Source organism: Temnothorax longispinosus, chromosome 2, assembly GCF_030848805.1.
Source record: "Temnothorax longispinosus isolate EJ_2023e chromosome 2, Tlon_JGU_v1, whole genome shotgun sequence".
Lineage (NCBI taxonomy): Eukaryota > Metazoa > Arthropoda > Insecta > Hymenoptera > Formicidae > Temnothorax > Temnothorax longispinosus.
This window is the reverse complement of record NC_092359.1, coordinates 15,598,011-15,618,625: the sequence shown is the minus strand read 5'-3', so window position 1 is coordinate 15,618,625 and position 20,615 is coordinate 15,598,011. Positions and strand designations below refer to the sequence as shown.

The window sequence follows — 20,615 nt, the reverse complement described above, 5'->3', positions numbered from 1 at the left end:
GCATAGGGGGATAAGCATGTAAAAATTGCCCCCGCAAGTATGAAGTTGGTATTGGCGTCGTAAGTTAGTACTCATGTGACCTTAAACTCCTGCAAATATTGACCTTGAAATTATATTTTTGAAGGAGTTATGGAGGAAGAAAGAAAAAAAACAAAAAATTTCTTTCTCGAAAACGGCTCGACCAATTTTTATGAAAAAAATATATGTTGTAGGTATCAATAATGGTGTTTAAAGAAAATACTTTGTAATTTTTGAACAAATAATAGAGCTGAAAAAATTTTTAAATTTTTCAAACAATTTTTTTTTGTGTTTCTTTAGAGTGACATTTTTAATTTTTTTTGCAAAAACATTGTACTAGTATCTATTTTAACATATAATTTTCCTGGATTTTTGAAAAATATAGTTTTGGAGTAAAAAAATGAAAATCATGATCGTGTCACCTGATGCTCAAAGTAACGTCTTGTAGCGCCGGTTAAGGCATAAAAGCGCTTTGTTATTGAATGGCATATTTTGTTAGAAAAGCTTTGGCTCATTATTTATTACTTGTTTATCACATTTTTTTAAGGCTTTAATTACAATTTCTTAATTATTTTATATATGTCATCATGGTCGTGTCACTTGATGCTCAATAGGCGTGCTGTGTGAAATTGTACAAAGACATTGCTGATTATAATGGGGATATTGCATGGGTAAAGTGTCTCAGTATCTGGAATTTAAAAGTTGCACGGATAGTACCTGATGCAACATTATGAAAAATCTGCTGGTATGTTAGCATTTATAATTATGAGATGCGATTTTTGCAGTTTCTATGAATTAAAATTTTGCATTACTTTTCAGATTCCAGATGTTGCTCCGTTAAATGAATATTATAGAAATGTAAATGAAATCATTGTATATATTCATCAGAAGAATACCCATTATTGTATAAACATATTTAAAACATATATAAAATAATTAAAAAGTTATTAAAGCCTTAAAAATGTGATAAACAAGTAATAAATAATAAGCCAAAGCTTTTCTAACAAAATATGCCATTCAATAACAAAGCGCCTTTATGCCTTGACCGGCGCTACAAGGCGTTACTTTGAGCATCAGGTGACACGATCATGATTTTCATTTTTTTACTCCAAAACTATATTTTTTAAAAATCTAGGAAAATTATATGTTAAAATAGATGCTAGTACAATGTTTTTGCAAAAAAAATTAAAGGTGTCACTCTAAAGAAACACAAAAAAAAAATTGTTTGAAAAATTCAAAAATTTTTTTTAGCTCTATTATTTGTTCAAAAATTACAAAATATTTTCTTTTAAACACCATTATTGATACCTACAACATATATTTTTTTCATAAAAATTGGTCGAGCCGTTTTCGAGAAAGAAATTTTTTGTTTTTTTTCTTTCTTCCTCCATAACTTCTTCAAAAATATAATTTCAAGGTCAATATTTGCAGGAGTTTAAGGTGACATGGGTACTAACTTACGACGCCAATATCAACTTCATACTTGCGGGGGCAATTTTTACATGCTTATCCCCCTATGCCCAATTGTCAACATGAATTTCATTAACTTCAGTCTGTGATAGATTTGTGTCCCTTGTTATTACATTTTCTAACATATTTATGTTATTATCAGAATCTATATTTATATCAATATCACTATCTACATCTTTATGTATTGTTAAATTTTTTTTAAATATAGCAAATTCTTTTTTAATATCTTGTAACTGAAGTACACTTTGTTCTTTTGCTAAACGATAAATTTGCCTTTTACTTTGAGCTATTTCCCCTTTCCGTACTCTTGGCATTCTGATTTATTACACAAGAAAATATGATAAAATATAATTTTAATTATTACCTTATTTTGAGAACAGCGCAGAATTAAAAACTCGCTTAGCACAAACAATAAATTTTAAACCTGTATAAAAAGAGGTTAGGTTAATAAAAATTAAAACAAATGTAAAATACACACATATATATATATATATAACTATAATATACGTATATATATTTTATACTTACTATATATACTTAATATTAATCAGACAATTATTGGCTCGGAAGCTAATCGCCGAATCTCTTCTTTCTGTGTCCGTACTATCTTTTTGTTTAGCACTTTTATAGCCACGGGCGCAATATATTTGCCATAATTAATGCTCACGAAGACAACTATTGTAAGATGGTCGAGTTTCAGTAAATAACCAGGTGAAGCCGATTCCCGATGCTGCGCACGATATGCGGTTAATAGACAGTTTTGAACCAATCAGCGCGCGCGACCTTTTTTGCGAGAAAAGCAATATGGCTGCTTCCATCAATTCGTAGTCCGTTACGTCCGTTATCCGTCGCGTGCGTCTGTTGTGCGGGAAATATTTTGTGTTCAACTTTTGCGACTTTAATAAAACATACGCAGTAAGTAGTAAATATATTTAATGTTGAGAGGCATTTATATTGGCATTTTATTTAAAACATTTTTAGTAATAAAAAAAACATTTAAAAAACGTTTAAATTAATAGAACAGATCCTTTTTTTTCTTATTAAAAAAGTATTTATTTTATTGATTTTTTCATTATTCACTGGCGATTTAAATTTTTATTTTTGCTGTATTTATTTTAACATTGTAAAAAAAACGTTTTTTTAACATTAAAAAATGTGTTTTTAATTATTTTAAAAAATTAAAGAATTTATTGCGAAAAATATTACCTCAGACGCTCTTCACGAAATGAGGGAGGTTCCAGGTTCGAATCCTGGCTGAGGTAATATTTTTCGCAATAAATTCTTTACAGTTTTTTAAAATAATTAATTCGCGTCGTATTATGTATTATGTATTATGTATTATGTATTATGTATTATGTATTATGTATTATGCGTCGTATTATGTGCGTTGTATTATGATCATCTAGGAATCATGCCGACTTGTTGCGTGAGAAATTGCAAAAGTCGTTCCGGTGGAGCTACGAAAACGAAAGACATCAAGTTCTTTCCATTTCCGCAAAATCGCGAATTAAAAGAAAAATGGCTCGAAGCTTGCCACCGAAAAGAAGAAAATTTAAACATAAACAGCGGTAAATTTCAAGAATCATTTGAATTCGTATACAGTATATAATTTGTGTGATTCTGAAAACTTATGTGTAATTTTTTAGCAAGAATATGTGAGCGACATTTCTCTTCGGACTGCATGGAAAATAAATGGACAAAGCCACGTACACTGAATACCGAAGCTCGATTAATGCATCGACTGAAACCCGGTTCGATTCCAACTCAATTGCTCGATTTACCAAATCAAGGTGTAAATAGAGTTAACAGGCGCTGTACATTGGAAGGTGAAACAGAGCCCATGACAAAAAACACCTGGTAAGTTTGAAAAAGTGATCTACACTGCATATTTTTCAAAATACTGCTTGTATCGCTTTCTCTTTCTCTCTTATATCTCTTTCTCTTTCTGTTCTCTTGCTAAACGGTACTTTGCATGTTACAGTCGTACTGGAGTCCCAACGTACGAAGAACTTGTAGCTTGTGTGAGAAATGAAACAATCATCAATACTGTCAAGGAGCATGCCACATCTGCCGAAACTTCCACAGATATGGAATGTAGCACAGAAAACCCACCATTAGGATGTAACCATGTGTACGTATTTTTAAATTATAAATACATTTTAAACGATTTTTGACACTTCGACCACTTCGCAATAGGTGTTCGAATAAGCCGAAGTCAACATGATTTCTGTGTTTAACTCGTAAATTTTATATTTTACAGAGATGAGTGTGAACCGGAAAGTGAGATTGAAAAGCTCCAACGGCACTTGAAGGAAGCTGAAGAAAATAACAAGCTACTGTTATTGGAAATAAGCAGCTCAGAAAAGCATTAGAAATGAAATCTAATGATGTGAAGCCAAGAAGAAAAATGAACAAAGAGCTGGCCAGGATACAGCTGCTGGTATATTACATGCTGTATTTACACCCGGCCAAGTAAAAAAATTGATGGCGCCGAGCACTAAGAGAATTAAATGGTCAGCAGATGACATTTCTTCCGCCATTGCTCTTCGATCATTGAGTGGTAAAACGTATAAATATTTACGTGAAGTCAAGCAGTTACCTCTACCTTGCGAGTCCACTCTGCGGAACTGGGCAGCATCATTTAATACGAAACCAGGAGTCTTGAAGGATGTTTTGAAAATAATGCAATCAAAAGGAGAAGATTTATCTGCCGCAGACAAAATTACTGTTCTGACCTTCGATGAAGTCTACATTTCAAACAAATTGGATCTAGAACGCAGGGAACAGAAAATTTACGGTCCACATAAATCCTGTCAATTTGTGATGGCCAGAGGTCTCTTTTCGAAGTGGAAACAGCCAATTTACTACCAATACTCTCAGCCAATGACGAAAGACATTTTATTAAACATTATAACAGCTCTTCACAAAATCAATTATACAGTTGTGGTAGTAACTAGTGATTTAGGACCTACAAACATAGCTTTGTGGAATGAACTAAACATTGGTGTTGGAATGTCAAAGTCACAGCAAGGCAAAGAATCCCGAGAGAAACAATATTTTTTCGAACACCCGGCAGATAAGTCTTTAAAGATTTTTGTATTCGCAGATGCTCCTCATTTGATCAAGTTATTAAGAAATAACTTCATTGACCATGGTTTTCTTGTTGATGGGAAAATGTTGCATAAGCGGATTTTGGAAGAACTTGTCGCACTAAATTCTACAGACTTGAAAATTGCTTTCAATTTAAGTGAAAAACATCTCGACGCTAAGGGACATCAACGCCAAACGGTAAAATTAGCGGCACAAGTTTTTTCTCGCCGGAACGCATTGGCCATTAAATACTGCGGAAGAAACGGATTTTTCTCGCAAAACAGTAATTGGCAAGAACTATCGGATGTTTTACTACTGATTAATGACTGGTTTGATGTAGTGAACAGCCAATCAAAATTCGGATCCCACAGCGGCTCGCGTGCTTACGGAGTGGAATTAGAACAACAAAACGAAATTTTGGGAAAAATGAGCCAGTTCATTTCCAACATGAGAGTTGGCCGAAAATCGACTCTCTTACCATTCCAGAAAGGCATATTACTGACAAATGCTTCGTTAAAAAAATTGCTGCCATATATAAAAAAAAAATATTCCTCCGATGTATTCATACCTGAATACATAATGACAAGGCGGTTATGTCAGGATGTGCTCGAAAACTTCTTTTCGTATTTAAGAGCAATGGGAGCAGCAAACGACCATCCGTCACCTGTAGAAGTACAGCACAGATTAAAATGGTACATTCTTGGCAAGCATTCTGCACAGTGCATATCGGTACGAGAGAACACCGAAGGTGACTCAAGCACAGTTTCTTTTATGGCAATGGAAGATTTACATTGCACTGATACGTGCGAATTAGACTATATAGAAGACTTTAATGATGAAGATGATGACGTGGAGGCTGCATTGCTCATTCACAATGAGAAATTACACACCTCCGAAGTAGAAGATATTAATAATCGTACACAAGAAGAAAAAAGATGAGGAAAATGAAGGTGATTTAGTTCATTTAACGGTCAGTGTTTTAAGACCCGGTTAGTCCGGGTCTACAATAGAAAACACCTATTGTAGGCTCGGACTTAAAGTTGATACGTTTACAGAAATTTAATACTGTTAGTGATTAATTACTTATTTTTAGTATTAAAAGCACTGTTAATAGTATCAAAGTAAATAATTAATCACTAGCCAAATAATCACTTACAGTATTAAATTTTTGTAAGAGTAATACTCAAAAGTAATTAATCACTAGCTAAATAATCACTTAGAGCCGATTTCACAGTCTCCGATTAACTTGATCCTCCGATTAAACTTACTCTTTACCTCTTTCTGTCCTCCTTATTAGAAAGAACCGAAGAGTGAGTTTAATCGGAGGATCATGTTAATCGGAGACTGTGAAATCGGCCCTTACAGTATTAAATTTCGATAAGGGTACTATTAAATGCATACTAATAATTAGCAAATTGTACTATTATATCAAGAGACACGGTATAGTGTCTCGCGCCAAGTACACGCGGAGCGAGACGCACCGTGACTCTTTACGCGAACGCACGAGTTGCTACCCGACTACCCGAGATTTTTAGATCTCAATAACGAGTGAACGGATCAAGTTCTAAGTAGGCTTGATCGATAGCTTGGGGTCGATTTATATTAAGAGTGTTTTTATTTTTCCGCTACGTGCCTTACGAGCGGAGATATTACGATGCAAAGTCCGAAATGGTCAATTTTACAATTAATACTATTTTACATTGCAGCACTGGAGTTATTACTTGTAATAATAATAATTTGCATATAAATAAAACATCAATACTTATTATACATTGCTTATCTATTTTATTTTATGCCTTCCTTTTATTTAGCAGTCCTGATCCGCGACTTCCGTGTAACGAGTGAAGAATTGCAATTACTTGAACAATTCGAAAAAGATGTTGCTAAACAAACTGTAGAAGAGGAAGCGCTTATATATATACAGGTTACGTTGCTCATCGTTTTCGACATAAGTATCCACACTTAGGAGTTCCAACACATACATTAATTCCGTCGGGTGACTGGCTGTCCTGCATTTCAAGAGGAAATTGTATTCAACCTTCAAAAGATTTTGAAAATGTAGGAAAAATTATGAATGCTGAATTCTTAGCATTCCATGGTAATGGACTCTCGAGGGAATCTTTTATTTTCGACAAAGTGACGGACCTCGTGTCGGAAAAAATTAATAATTCTGTGCCAAGGAATGTATTAGCATGCTTGGTTCGAACAAGAACATACATTCGATTAAGGCACCTTAATTTAGAAATAAAAAAAAATAATACTGTTAAAAAAGTCGGGAAAAAACAAAACATATATGCAATAAGGTTTATATTTAAATTGTTAGTTTATTCAAGTCTACATTTTATTAAAAATTATTAGATGTTATTAAATGTGTATTTTAATAATTATAAAAAACGTTACCTAATTTTATTCTGTTTGAATAAAATATTTATTTTTTTCGTTACATATGTCTTTTTATTATTATTTAAGTAAATTGCGTTTCAACCGAGGTTTCAACCCTTCCTCACACTATAATTCAGAATCTACACTGCGGACGTGCGGTTAATTGACTCTAATCAAATTACGTAACCAAACTAGAACAGAATTAAAACAGAAGTTTAATAAATAAATTAATAAATGTAAGTTTAATTGTCATTAGTTTATTTATTTATTTAAGATTTTATCTAAAATTTTACATGATTCACACGATTCACACATTTTTTATTTCTTCCACGAACTTCACCTTAAAGTGAGCGCAACAATTCATTATTATAATGCCTAGCGCACAACATCAAGCTGTAAGTAATTTTGTAGAGAAACATTTTTTATACTAATATAACTAATATAATAATCAAAATTAAAATAATAAAATAATAATTCATATTATTTTTTGTACAGCTGCCTCAGTCGGAGCGAAGAAGGCGGTATCGCCAAACGCCGCCGCGAGCGACGGCTACAACAGCCGCCGCCACCACCGCAGCACCCTCATTGCAACCACCTCCGCCACCTCATTGCAACCACTTCCGCCACCCTCGTTGCAACCACCTCCGCCACCCTCATTGCAACCACCTTCAGCACTATCTCAACTAAGAGGCCGGGAAGAGGTCGGGAAACAGGTCGCGGAGGAGAAAAAGTATACTGTGTGGAACATATTCTAGCTGGTTACCCGGGCTTTGCCCGGGCGTCTTTTTCATATTATATGTATAATCTTATATTTTCCAATATATAATTCATAAAACATATTTTCAATAATTTTTTACATCGCCCATGATCCTCACCGAATTCAATAACAACCTTCCTAATGAGTACTCCATCTATCAAAAAAAGTAGCTCGATATCTCAAAATTTACGGATATTAGAGCCATCACCGTAGATTTTTTTTAGACAGAAATCGGTAACACCTTTATTATTAACAATTTGTTGAAGTCTATTATATTCAACTTAGTTTTTCTACCTCTGTGTCATACATATAATACTTAAGATTTGGTTGATACGTTTTAAGAATAACGTAGCAAACATACACCAACCGTAAGAATGTTATATATTAGGACATTATTTCCGAAAAAGTTAGACAAATTTTGGCACCAGTTTCCAGTAAATCGACTCCATTAATAAATGAGTAGTTCGCAGTAAGTCAGACAGACAGACAGAAATGATGAATATTTTAGAAACGGGGGATATCCCAAAAAATCGGTAATGATGCGGTTCTCAAAATACGTCTACGGTCTAAGTTAGAGCATCATAAAATAGTATACCAAATTAGGTTGATTTAATTTCAAAACTGTAGATTTGCATAGCGGACAAACACATACATTCATTTATATAGAGATAGAGATAAAAATATGATTTTATTACAATTATATGTATTTCTTGTGCTAATAATATAATAATTTTTAACAAGTATAATTGCTTATCCATTCTTATTAGTAAGCTTAATTTTTTTAAATGTATGGATGCAAATTTAGTAGCTTCGGTCACTGCTTTTTCTATATACGTCCCAAAATCTTGTGACACATGTGTAGATTTCATACTGGCAATTAACATGGATTTGAATCCTTTAATAGGTCTTTGATTTGCATTAAAAATTTGTAGAACGACATCCATCCAGATTTGTACATTGAATGCATTATAAACCATCTCCTATATAGTTCCTAATAATTTTTTTTGTTTTTTTTGTTGCTTGCCTATTTATTTTCATACAAATAAAATGAATTATGTTTTACATCATTCATTTATATTACAAGAAAAAAAATTATTAGAAGTGCAAGAGATGCAGTAACTCTTTACATACATTATAATTAGTTATGCAGGAAATGAATGAAAACATAGATGAATTTTGTGTTTTGCTAATATATTTAGAAAATCCACAATAAATTGAATGATTTATTATCAAAATGATTTTATATACAATTTTATATACAATTTTATATACAATTATACATACAGTCGAAGTAATTATAAATTTTCAACACCAAACTCCTTGGCATTATTATCAATGGTAAGATTAAAGTAAATAATGCTATAAATATATCTGTCATATTCTCTGTGATTAAAATATGATGTAACTTGAAAATAATATCTATTTTATATATTATAGGTGAATGAGTTATAAATAAAAATTCCAAAACTACAAAATTTAATATTAGAAAAGCAGTAAACATCAATAAAATATTAAATAGTACCAATGAAGTCGGTATTATATTGGATAAGACTGTGTGCTCTATGCATTAGAAGGTGGCCAGAGAGGTGCAGTATCTCAACATACATGCAAGACATAAATAAAAACCTAAATGAATTTTGTGTTTTGCTGATGTATTTAGAAAATCCACAATAAACTAGAATGATTTATCAAAATGATTTTATATCAGCGGTGCACATGTACTTTTGTTGTTAAAATTTTGCAGCAAATATTCAGAGCCTGATGTATTTAAAAATTAGATGGATAATAATGTTGATTAAACACTCCGTTTTTTGTTCTTTTTTTAATGTTATAAAACTTCATTTCATATTATACGAAAATATTTCACAATAAGTTTGATTTCTGTAATATATTATAAGTAAGTATATATATATACATACTTATTGCAAAGTGTTCTCGTAATAATATGTTTCTAATTCTCATTTATTTAACATTTCTGATATTGTCGTATTTGAGAGAGTGATTATAGAAACTATAGCAAGTAAAAAAGTCGTTATTTTATTTTTCTTCTAATTTTTTTCAATACAGAACTGCCTAATTGCGTAGTTTTGTAATAAAATTATTTTAAAAATTATTTAACGAAAAATTGTCACATTACTTGCATGATTGCATCTGTTCCTGCAATCTATGACGAAATCAAGTTTTTTCTTATGCTTCTCTAATTTATTTTTTTATGACTCAATGTAATTTTCATTGAAATAAGTATGTAGTTTAAAATTTTGATCTTATACATTGTCTAATATAGATTATTTATATTGATCCTCTCAGCATATATTGTAAACAAACTTATTTTACAATTGCAGTTGTATCAAAAGATGTCGAGTGATACATTTTATGTTGTGGTCACTGAGGAGTGGGCTGCTGCAGTGCCATCAACGTGGGTACTCCCTGACGTAATGACAGTGTGGTGGCCCAAGGGAGAAGCAGTAACATTGGCTGCATCTAAAAAGAGACACTCGCCGCACTGAAAACTTTTTTATTTAATTACCTAGTTTAGACTTGATTCTTTGTCAAAAACAATTGTCAATGAATCGATATTAATAATAAATAGTACTGTATATAAAATCCATCATTATATGAAATGTATGTATTAGTAAGTTGTTAAAATTTATTATTTATATATAATCAATAATCCAATAATATTTCATTCGAAATGATAAATATTTTACGCAAACTACTTATTTATCAAGAATCAATGTTTATTTACTATATCTTATTAATAACGCGACTGCGGTATGCATATATTTATACTGTAAGTATTATTCATGATACGCATTCCATATTTATATGAATCTCCCTCAGCCGCGAGGAAAATATACATCCATTGGTCGCTTTTTTTTTTTGTTCACTGTCGAACATTGGGCTATCTGGGGAAAGGTAATTGAATAGTTTGCTTTGAAATTATTATTTTGTTTCAGATACATATACGAAGCCCCCGAAGATGGAGAAAAAGCATTTGAATCAGCACGGATGACGATAACGAAGAATTTGAGGCAAATTTCCGTCAGACAGAAGCAACAAGGGAAAAAAAGGTACATAAACAGGATGATTTTCTGTATGGTTCGGGTAATAATTTTCAAATTGATATATATTACACTTTATACAAAATGTAATCGTATAATACAATATGTTTCCAGATTTTAATTTATTAATGTCCTACTAACTAATAATCCACTTTCTTTTTCTACATGTTCTATTCTTTCTTCGCTACGGCTTCTTTTTCCCTCTTCTATCCCCTTTCTTTCGTTTCTGTTATAACGTCAGTTATTTATATCGTAATGAAAATACATTAATTTTAATGTTTTAATTTCAGATCTTGCAACAAAAATCATCCCTGATGATAACGATGACGCGTATAGCGATGACGATAATCCGCCCGTCGACCGCAAAGTAAATGTACGTATGGAGTGTGCATATGTGTATCACATACATTGTGGTCACGTTTTAATGAATTCTTTTTAAATAATTTTCTATTTATTATTACAGCTTTGGCTTAAAAACCTTTGCCAGAATGTCCGATCGACGAGGTTGGTTCGGGATATCAACAAAGTACCAATCAACTGAATTGAAGGTAAGATAATAGACACTACGTGCATTAAATTTAAACAATATGTAAAAATAGTATAAAATATGAAAAGTTTAAAACGTTTATTTTAAACTAATTTTTAAAACACAAATATGATTTCAAACGCTCCCTAATATGAAAATAGAGATTTTTAATTAATTAAAATATAGCTATTATATATCTGAAAGAAATATTAAAAAATATCTAATCGAGCCTTCAAATCGATTTAATTCTATTCTTAATCGTATAAATATGCAATAGTTAGCATTTATAAAAAAATATTGCAAATTAAACAATATTGATTAAAACTAATGACATTGAAATCGATTGAAATGCAGCGATAGGGTTAAGATTTAATTAAAATAGACAAATATAACTCGACGGAATAGCTTTTTTCTACAACAAGATGTGTATTTATTGCAATTCTGAAAATACTGTATTACTGTTCCAAATATAGAATATACAAAATTATTAGATAAAAATTATATAAAAATTGATGAATATGTGTTTCAAACAAGAATCAATGTGTAGCTGGGTTCTGTTAGCAGGAACAGTTCGGTGTAGCACCACAGAAACAAACCGATTGCATGTACGAGCGACCAACCGTGCAGCGAAAAGAAAAGGACACACTCAACCCCCCGACAACCATGATTATTCTGGTAATGTAAAACAAGCCTAGGACCATTCCGATTTTTCATTCTCTGTATACTTCTTTAAAAATCAACAATACCACAAGGCATAATTTTACAGTTGGTGTTTACACCAATGGACGTTTTCCAAGTAATAAGTTACACTGCACTGAAGATTCAGTAAGAAAAAAGACAAGGAAAAAATACCCCTACGAGGATTTATGTGTGTGGAGCCTCGTAAAATGGTGCGGCATTCTCAATAGGGCTCAATAAATACCCTACTGTTGATTAGAAAAAATGTGCTGAGACTTCGGGTAACTTCCGGACTTCAAGTGTAAGATCCTCCTTCAGATATGATATTCGCACGCGTTATCTCTCAGTAAAGGACCACCTGGGTCATACAAAGGCCTTTTCGTTTTATTGGCCACATATTAAAGCATCTTCGAATGTAGCTAATAGATCGCTAAAATTGGCTTTGAACAAGGCGCATTCGATTAGTCACTGTACAACTTCAGTAATGAAAATTATATCGTGAGTAAAATATAGGTTTGCAGTATGCATGAATGCAGCATAGGTTCCTTACTGGAGAACGGCGAATATCCTTCATGGAAGACTTCATGGAAGTACCCGAAGTCTCAGACATTTTTCTAATCAACAATTAGTTTATTCTATTAGAAAATGCCGACCACTTATCGAGTCCTCACACACATAATCCTTAATTTGTCCGTTTATTTATAAATTGCGTAGTACATGGAAACGGCCATTATGTGTAAACACAACAACTTAAAAATTACTGAATTGAACGTGTATTGTGGATATTTAAAAAGTTCTACAGATAACTGAAAAATCAGAAATGGTCATAGGCCGTGTTACATTACAGAGAATATTGAGGGGTTGAGGTGTCTACTTTCTTTTTCGATGCAAGGTGGGTCGCTCGTACATGCATCGGTTTGTTTCTGAGGAGACGACAACGAACATGTTCCTGCTAACATAACCACAGTACAAAATTAATTCTGTTTGAAAACAATATAATCAATTTTATATAATTATATAATAATTATGTATATTATATAATTGGAACAGTAATACAGTATTTGTCAGAATGCAATAATATACAAAAATGTTGGTAGAAAAAAGCTATTCCGATCGATTAAAGTTATCTATTTCTAAATTAAATCTTAACACCTATCGCTGCATTTCAAATCGATTCAATTCCATTAGTTTTTAATCAATATTGATGTATATTTACATATTTTTTATATGAATGCTAACTATTGAATATTTATATCGATTAAAATAGAATTAAATCGATTTGAAATGCATCGATAGATATTAAGATTCTTTCAGATATAAAATATAGATATATTTTAATTAATTAAATCTCTATTTTTCTATTAGAGAAGTGTGAAATATATTTGTATTAAAAAATTAGTTTAAAATAAAAACGTTAAAACTTTCATATTTGATACAATATTTTTACATTATTGTTTAAAATTTATATGCACGTGTCTATTAATTTACCTTCCCAATTCAGTTGATTGGACGTTGGTGAGATACCAGAACCAACATCGTCGATCGGACATTCTGGCAAAGGTTTTAAAGCAAAAGCTGTAATAATAAATAATAAATTCTTTAAAAAGAATTCATAAAAAGTGACACTATGTATGTGATACACATAGCACACTCCATACGTAATTTAACTTGCGGTCGAGGGCGCATTATCGTCATCGCTATCATCGTCATCGTTATCATCACTGGATGATTGTTTGCAAGATCTGAAATTAAAAACATTAAATTAATGTATTTTTCATTAACGCATTATAAATAACAGACGTAAAAGAAAGAAAAGGGGGATAGAAGAGGAAAAAAGCAGTAGTCGAAGAAAGAATAGAAAATGTAGAAAAGAAAGTGAGATTATTATGTTGAGTAGGACATTAAATAAATAAAATCCTGGAAACATATGTATTATACGATTATACAGTTTGTATAAGGTAATTAATAATTAAATCTTGAAAATTAATTACCCGAACCATACAGAAAATCATCCTGTTTTATTGTCCTTTTTTTCCCTTTGCTTCTGTCTGACGGAAATTGCTTAATAATGCTCGGTATCGTCATCCGTGCTGATGCAAATAGACTTTTTCTCCATCTTCCGGGCTTCGATATATGTATCCGAAACAAATAATAATTCAAGAAACGATTCAATAACAGTTACCCACAGATAGCCAAAAATGTCGACAGGAAAGCGACCATTTGGATGTATATTTTCCTCGCACTGAGAACCGTATTTAATAGTAATTATGCTTTGCTAAGTAAGAATTTTTTATGTCCCTATAAATGTAGTTGCGAAAATATTTATCATTTCGAAAAAATATTTATGAGATTTTGATTATACTTATATTAAATATATAAATGTTATTACAAAGACATTACATTTATATACATACAATTTCATATAATGTGGTATTTTTACTATTGTATTTATTATTAATATACGATTTAATTGAATGTTTTGAAAAGATATCAAGTTAAATTGGTTATATAATTAAAAAAGTATTTCTCAGTGCGGCAGAGTGATGCATACATTTAGGGAACTGTATCAATAAAGATACGGGTTTACAAACGCTAGCGAATCGCTCCATCATAAACTTTGACCCTTATAGGATTACGACCTCTTATTAAGAGGAATCAGTCATCAATCCTTCCTCCTTTTTTTAGGGAATGGAACGAGTTCCTTAATGTAGACAACTTTTGGCGAGCCATATAGAGAATAGTTTTTGAATAGCTCCTGAGAAATGCAGCAAACATATAACTGGAATTTTTCTATCTGGGTATTAATACATAGTTGAAGTGTACCAAAAATATACATACCAAAAGGTCCTACCAAATACTGGTACGTTGTTTTACTCCAAGAGCTTTCAGGCTTTCGCTTTTTAGATGCAGCCAATGTTACTACTTCTCCCTTGGGCCACCACACTGTCATTACGTCAGGGAGTACCCACGTTGATGGCACTGCAGCAGCCCAATCCTCAGTGACCACAACATAAATGTATCACTCGACCATCTTTGATACAACTGCAATTGTAAAATAAGTTTGTTACAATATAGCTGAGAGGATCAATATAAATAATCTATATTAGACAATGTATAAGATCAAAATTTTAAAACTACATACTTATTTTCAATGAAAATTACAATGAAGTCATAAAAAATAAATAGAGAAGCATAAGAAAAAACTTGATTTCGTCATAGCTTTTTAGATGCAGCCAATGTTACTGCTTCTCCCTTGGGCCACCACACTGTCATTACGTCAGGGAGTACCCACGTTGATGGCACTGCAGCAGCCCACTCCTCAGTGACCACAACATAAAATGTATCACTCGACATCTTTTGATACAACTGCAATTGTAAAATAAGTTTGTTTACAATATATGCTGAGAGGATCAATATAAATAATCTATATTAGACAATGTATAAGATCAAAATTTTAAACTACATACTTATTTCAATGAAAATTACATTGAGTCATAAAAAATAAATTAGAGAAGCATAAGAAAAAACTTGATTTCGTCATAGATTGCAGGAACAGATGCAATCATGCAAGTAATGTGACAATTTTTCGTTAAATAATTTTTAAAATAATTTTATTACAAAACTACGCAATTAGGCAGTTCTGTATTGAAAAAAATTAGAAGAAAAATAAAATAACGACTTTTTTACTTGCTATAGTTTCTATAATCACTCTCTCAAATACGACAATATCAGAAATGTTAAATAAATGAGAATTAGAAACATATTATTACGAGAACACTTTGCAATAAGTATGTATATATATATACTTACTTATAATATATTACAGAAATCAAACTTATTGTGAAATATTTTCGTATAATATGAAATGAAGTTTTATAACATTAAAAAAAGAACAAAAAACGGAGTGTTTAATCAACATTATTATCCATCTAATTTTTAAATACATCAGGCTCTGAATATTTGCTGCAAAATTTTAACAACAAAAGTACATGTGCACCGCTGATATAAAATCATTTTGATAAATCATTCTAGTTTATTGTGGATTTTCTAAATACATCAGCAAAACACAAAATTCATTTAGGTTTTTATTTATGTCTTGCATGTATGTTGAGATACTGCACCTCTCTGGCCACCTTCTAATGCATAGAGCACACAGTCTTATCCAATATAATACCGACTTCATTGGTACTATTTAATATTTTATTGATGTTTACTGCTTTTCTAATATTAAATTTTGTAGTTTTGGAATTTTTATTTATAACTCATTCACCTATAATATATAAAATAGATATTATTTTCAAGTTACATCATATTTTAATCACAGAGAATATGACAGATATATTTATAGCATTATTTACTTTAATCTTACCATTGATAATAATGCCAAGGAGTTTGGTGTTGAAAATTTATAATTACTTCGACTGTATGTATAATTGTATATAAAATTGTATATAAAATTGTATATAAAATCATTTTGATAATAAATCATTCAATTTATTGTGGATTTTCTAAATATATTAGCAAAACACAAAATTCATCTATGTTTTCATTCATTTCCTGCATAACTAATTATAATGTATGTAAAGAGTTACTGCATCTCTTGCACTTCTAATAATTTTTTTTCTTGTAATATAAATGAATGATGTAAAACATAATTCATTTTATTTGTATGAAAATAAATAGGCAAGCAACAAAAAAAACAAAAAAAATTATTAGGAACTATATAGGAGATGGTTTATAATGCATTCAATGTACAAATCTGGATGGATGTCGTTCTACAAATTTTTAATGCAAATCAAAGACCTATTAAAGGATTCAAATCCATGTTAATTGCCAGTATGAAATCTACACATGTGTCACAAGATTTTGGGACGTATATAGAAAAAGCAGTGACCGAAGCTACTAAATTTGCATCCATACATTTAAAAAAATTAAGCTTACTAATAAGAATGGATAAGCAATTATACTTGTTAAAAATTATTATATTATTAGCACAAGAAATACATATAATTGTAATAAAATCATATTTTTATCTCTATCTCTATATAAATGAATGTATGTGTTTGTCCGCTATGCAAATCTACAGTTTTGAAATTAAATCAACCTAATTTGGTATACTATTTTATGATGCTCTAACTTAGACCGTAGACGTATTTTGAGAACCGCATCATTACCGATTTTTTGGGATATCGGTTCTAAAATATTCATAATGTCTGTCTGTCTGTCTGACTTACTGCGAACTACTCATTTATTAATGGACCGATTTACTGGAAACTGGTGCCAAAATTTGTCTAACTTTTCGGAAATAATGTACTAATATATAACATTCTTACGGGTGGTGTATGTTTGAACGTTATTCTTAAAACTTATCAACCAAATCTTAAAGTATTATATGTATGAAACAGGGGTAGAAAAACTAAGGAATATAATAGAATTCAAAAAATTGTTAATAATAAAAGTGTTACCGATTTCTGTCTAAAAAAAATCTACGTGATTGCTCTAATATCCGTAAATTTTGAGATATCGAGCTAATTTTTTTTATAGATGGAGTATCATTAGGAAGGTTGTTATTGAATTCGGTGAGGATCATGGGCGATGTAAAAAAGTTATTGAAAATATGTTTTTATGAATTATATATTGGAACATATAAGATTATACATATAATATGAAAAAAAAGACGCCCGGGCAAAGCCCCGGGTAACCAGCTAGAATATGTTCCACACATATACTTTTCCTCCTCCGCGACCTGTTTCCCGACCTCTTCCCCGGCCTCTTAGTTGAGATAGTGCTGAAGGTGGTTGCAATGAGGGTGGCGGAGGTGGTTGCAACGAGGGTGGCGGAAGTGGTTGCAATGAGGGTGGCGGAGGTGGTTGCAATGAGGGTGCTGCGGTGGTGGCGGCGGCTGTTGTAGCCGTCGCTCGCGGCGGCGTTGGCGATACCGCCTTCTTCGCTCCGACTGAGGCAGCTGTACAAAAAATAATATAAATTATTATTTTATTATTTTAATTTTGATTATTATATTAGTTATATTAGTATAAAAAATGTTTCTACAAATTACTTACAGCTTGATGTTGTGCGCTAGGCATTATAATAATGCATGGCGGCCTGGGCGGTAGACCGCGCACCGCGAGGCCGTGCACCGGTGGGCCGTGCACAGGTGGGCCGTGAACCGGTAGGCCGAGTGCAAGGAGGCCGTGCGGCACGGCAATCTCATTCAGTTGATTCGGCACGTGATCAACCGGCACGGGTAGTCCCGGGGCCGGTAGCGGTATTGCTGCAAAAAAATGTTTCATATGTTGTATCAATATATGAAATACATACAAAATATTATATGTGTACACTTGTATAAATATAAGTATATACCTATATCGAAAAATTGACAAGTTGAGGGTTAGGTTTATGGGAAATTCTAAATATCGTATGTAAATAATGCTTTACATTACATTTTATAAATTACATATACTAAATATGTATTTAGTATGTACATATGTACATGTACATATATAATAATACATAATACATATATATAAATGAAAGAAACGATTACTCACCATGCTCTCGGTTCGCCATTACTCAACCATCAACAACCAACATAAAGGTAGTCGCGGTAGTCGCGCGACGCGCGACCAATCAAGAACTTTTTATGTCGTCATTGATTTGTTGACTTATATATGTATATATATTATATATATATCTCGAGTATATTGTTTTTACTGCAGTCTGTTAGAGAACAGTACAGCGTACGGAGTGTTTTATTCTTAGCGCTTAGTTTTGTTATTATTGACTGTTGTTTGGAGTGTAATTTTATTAGTATTATTTATAGACATATGAGAAATTATATATAATACTCTCATTATGTCTAAATATACTTATATTGGGAAAATTCGGTCGGCAAAACGTATCTCTATGAAAAAGAGACTGCGTTTAGCACGACAAATTTTGAATAAGAAGTCTTTCATCAATGAAGAAAGAATTATCGAGGGAAGATCGGAAGTTCCAGGTACGTGTAATCAATTACATGCATGCGTGGATGAGAGAAATGTTGATGATGACACGTCGACATCGCAAACATTATCTTCTACGGATACATTTTTGCAATCTGTCGATGCATGCGTGACACAAAAATGTCAATCAATAGAAGATATTTTTAATGATAATGATTCAATGGGATCTCTATCAGACGTTCGTGAATATGTTGATAACGTCCAAGATAACGCAGATGTCGAAGACGTCAACGACGTCGAAGACGTTCATCAAGATATCGAAGACGTTGAAAATGTCGAAAATGTCGAAGATATTGAAAATTATGATTTGCATGTTGAACATGGGAACATTGACGCTGGAAGATTATGTTCTGCACAAATTGGTGGACGATGCTTCGTCGATTTCGGACATGTTTTTGCTGAATTGCAGAGACTGTCCGCTCACTGGATCAATGAATGTCGTTTCACTGATCTTGTCATAACTAAAATAAAGCGTGTCGGTCTGAAAATCAAATTTATTGTAGAATGTCGAATGTGTCACTACAGAAGTAGCTTTTGGAGTGAACCGACAGACGACAGAAAATTAGATGTCAATAGAGGTATCGTAGCCGGTACTATATTGACAGGGATTGGTCACAAGCAGCTCGAAGAACTTCTTGCTGCTGTGGATGTTCTATGCATGAGTAATAAAACGTACATAAGTTTTCATAATGAAATGTCGGAAGCCTTTGCCGCCGCTGCGGAAGAAGAAATGCGCATGGCTGGAGAAGAGGCAAGACGTTTAGCAATTGAAAGAGGAGATGTTATTGATGGTGTTCCACATATACCCGTAATAACAGACGGCTCGTGGATGAAGAGATCCTACCGCAGCGGTAGTTATGATTCTCCATCTGGAGCAGCTATTATTACGGGACATTATTCGCAAAAAGTTTTATTTGTTGGCGTTAGAAATAAATATTGCGTTATTTGCGCAAGAGCAGCAAAACTTTCTGTAAAACCGAAAGAACATAAATGTTTTAAAAATTGGGGAAATAATCAAAGCTCAACAAGTATGGAAAGCGATATAATCCTCGAAGGCTTCCGGCTTAGCTTAGAAATACATGGATTAATTTATGATAGATATATCGGTGACGGAGATAGTAATGTAGCAAAAAAATTGAGAGATTTTCCACCGTACCCGAATATTGTTGTGGAGAAGATTGAATGCACGAATCATCTTCTCCGCAATCTGTGTAATAAAATTCGCGAAGCGGGTAGTAGTGGTGGTAGAAATATCGCAAAATTAAAAAAAATTGTTACAAACAGCGTGATGAAAATTCGTAACGCTGTAGTAAAGGCTATAACGTATCGCCGCAATAGTAAAGCATCCTGGAAGCAAAAAGTCGCAGATTTAATAACAGGATTGTACAAAAGTGCTGAGCCATGTATTTGGTGAACATAAAGATTGCGCTTTCCTTCAATCTTTTTGTAATGGCGAACTCAAAAGACGGTGAATAAATCTGGGCCACAATTGCAGAAGGCAGGGTTATTTTTAAAATTAGAAATTGCACTGAAACGCGTGGACAAGCTAATAGTTTATTATATCAATTTAACTAGTAATTCCGTGGAAAGTTGCAATGGAATTATTAGTAAATTTATTGGCGGTAAAC

General features: G+C 32.2%; 1 protein-coding gene and 1 pseudogene across 1 annotated transcript; both read left to right on the top strand.

The window, feature by feature from the left end:
- Positions 1-2,173: 2,173 nt before the first annotated feature.
- On the top strand, positions 2,174-5,206 carry LOC139825341 (uncharacterized; annotated as a pseudogene).
- Positions 5,207-19,147: 13,941 nt separating this feature from the next.
- Positions 19,148-20,401, top strand: LOC139825340 (uncharacterized). Its single transcript, XM_071797993.1, has one exon. It carries the CDS (start codon positions 19,148-19,150, stop codon positions 20,399-20,401), a length of 1,254 nt encoding a protein of 417 aa, XP_071654094.1.
- The last annotated feature ends 214 nt before the right edge of the window (positions 20,402-20,615 follow it).

Coding starts and splice junctions, on each gene's coding strand:
- LOC139825340 (XM_071797993.1), top strand. CDS start 19,148: ATGGGATCTCTATCAGACGTTCGTGAATATGTTGATAACGTCCAAGAT.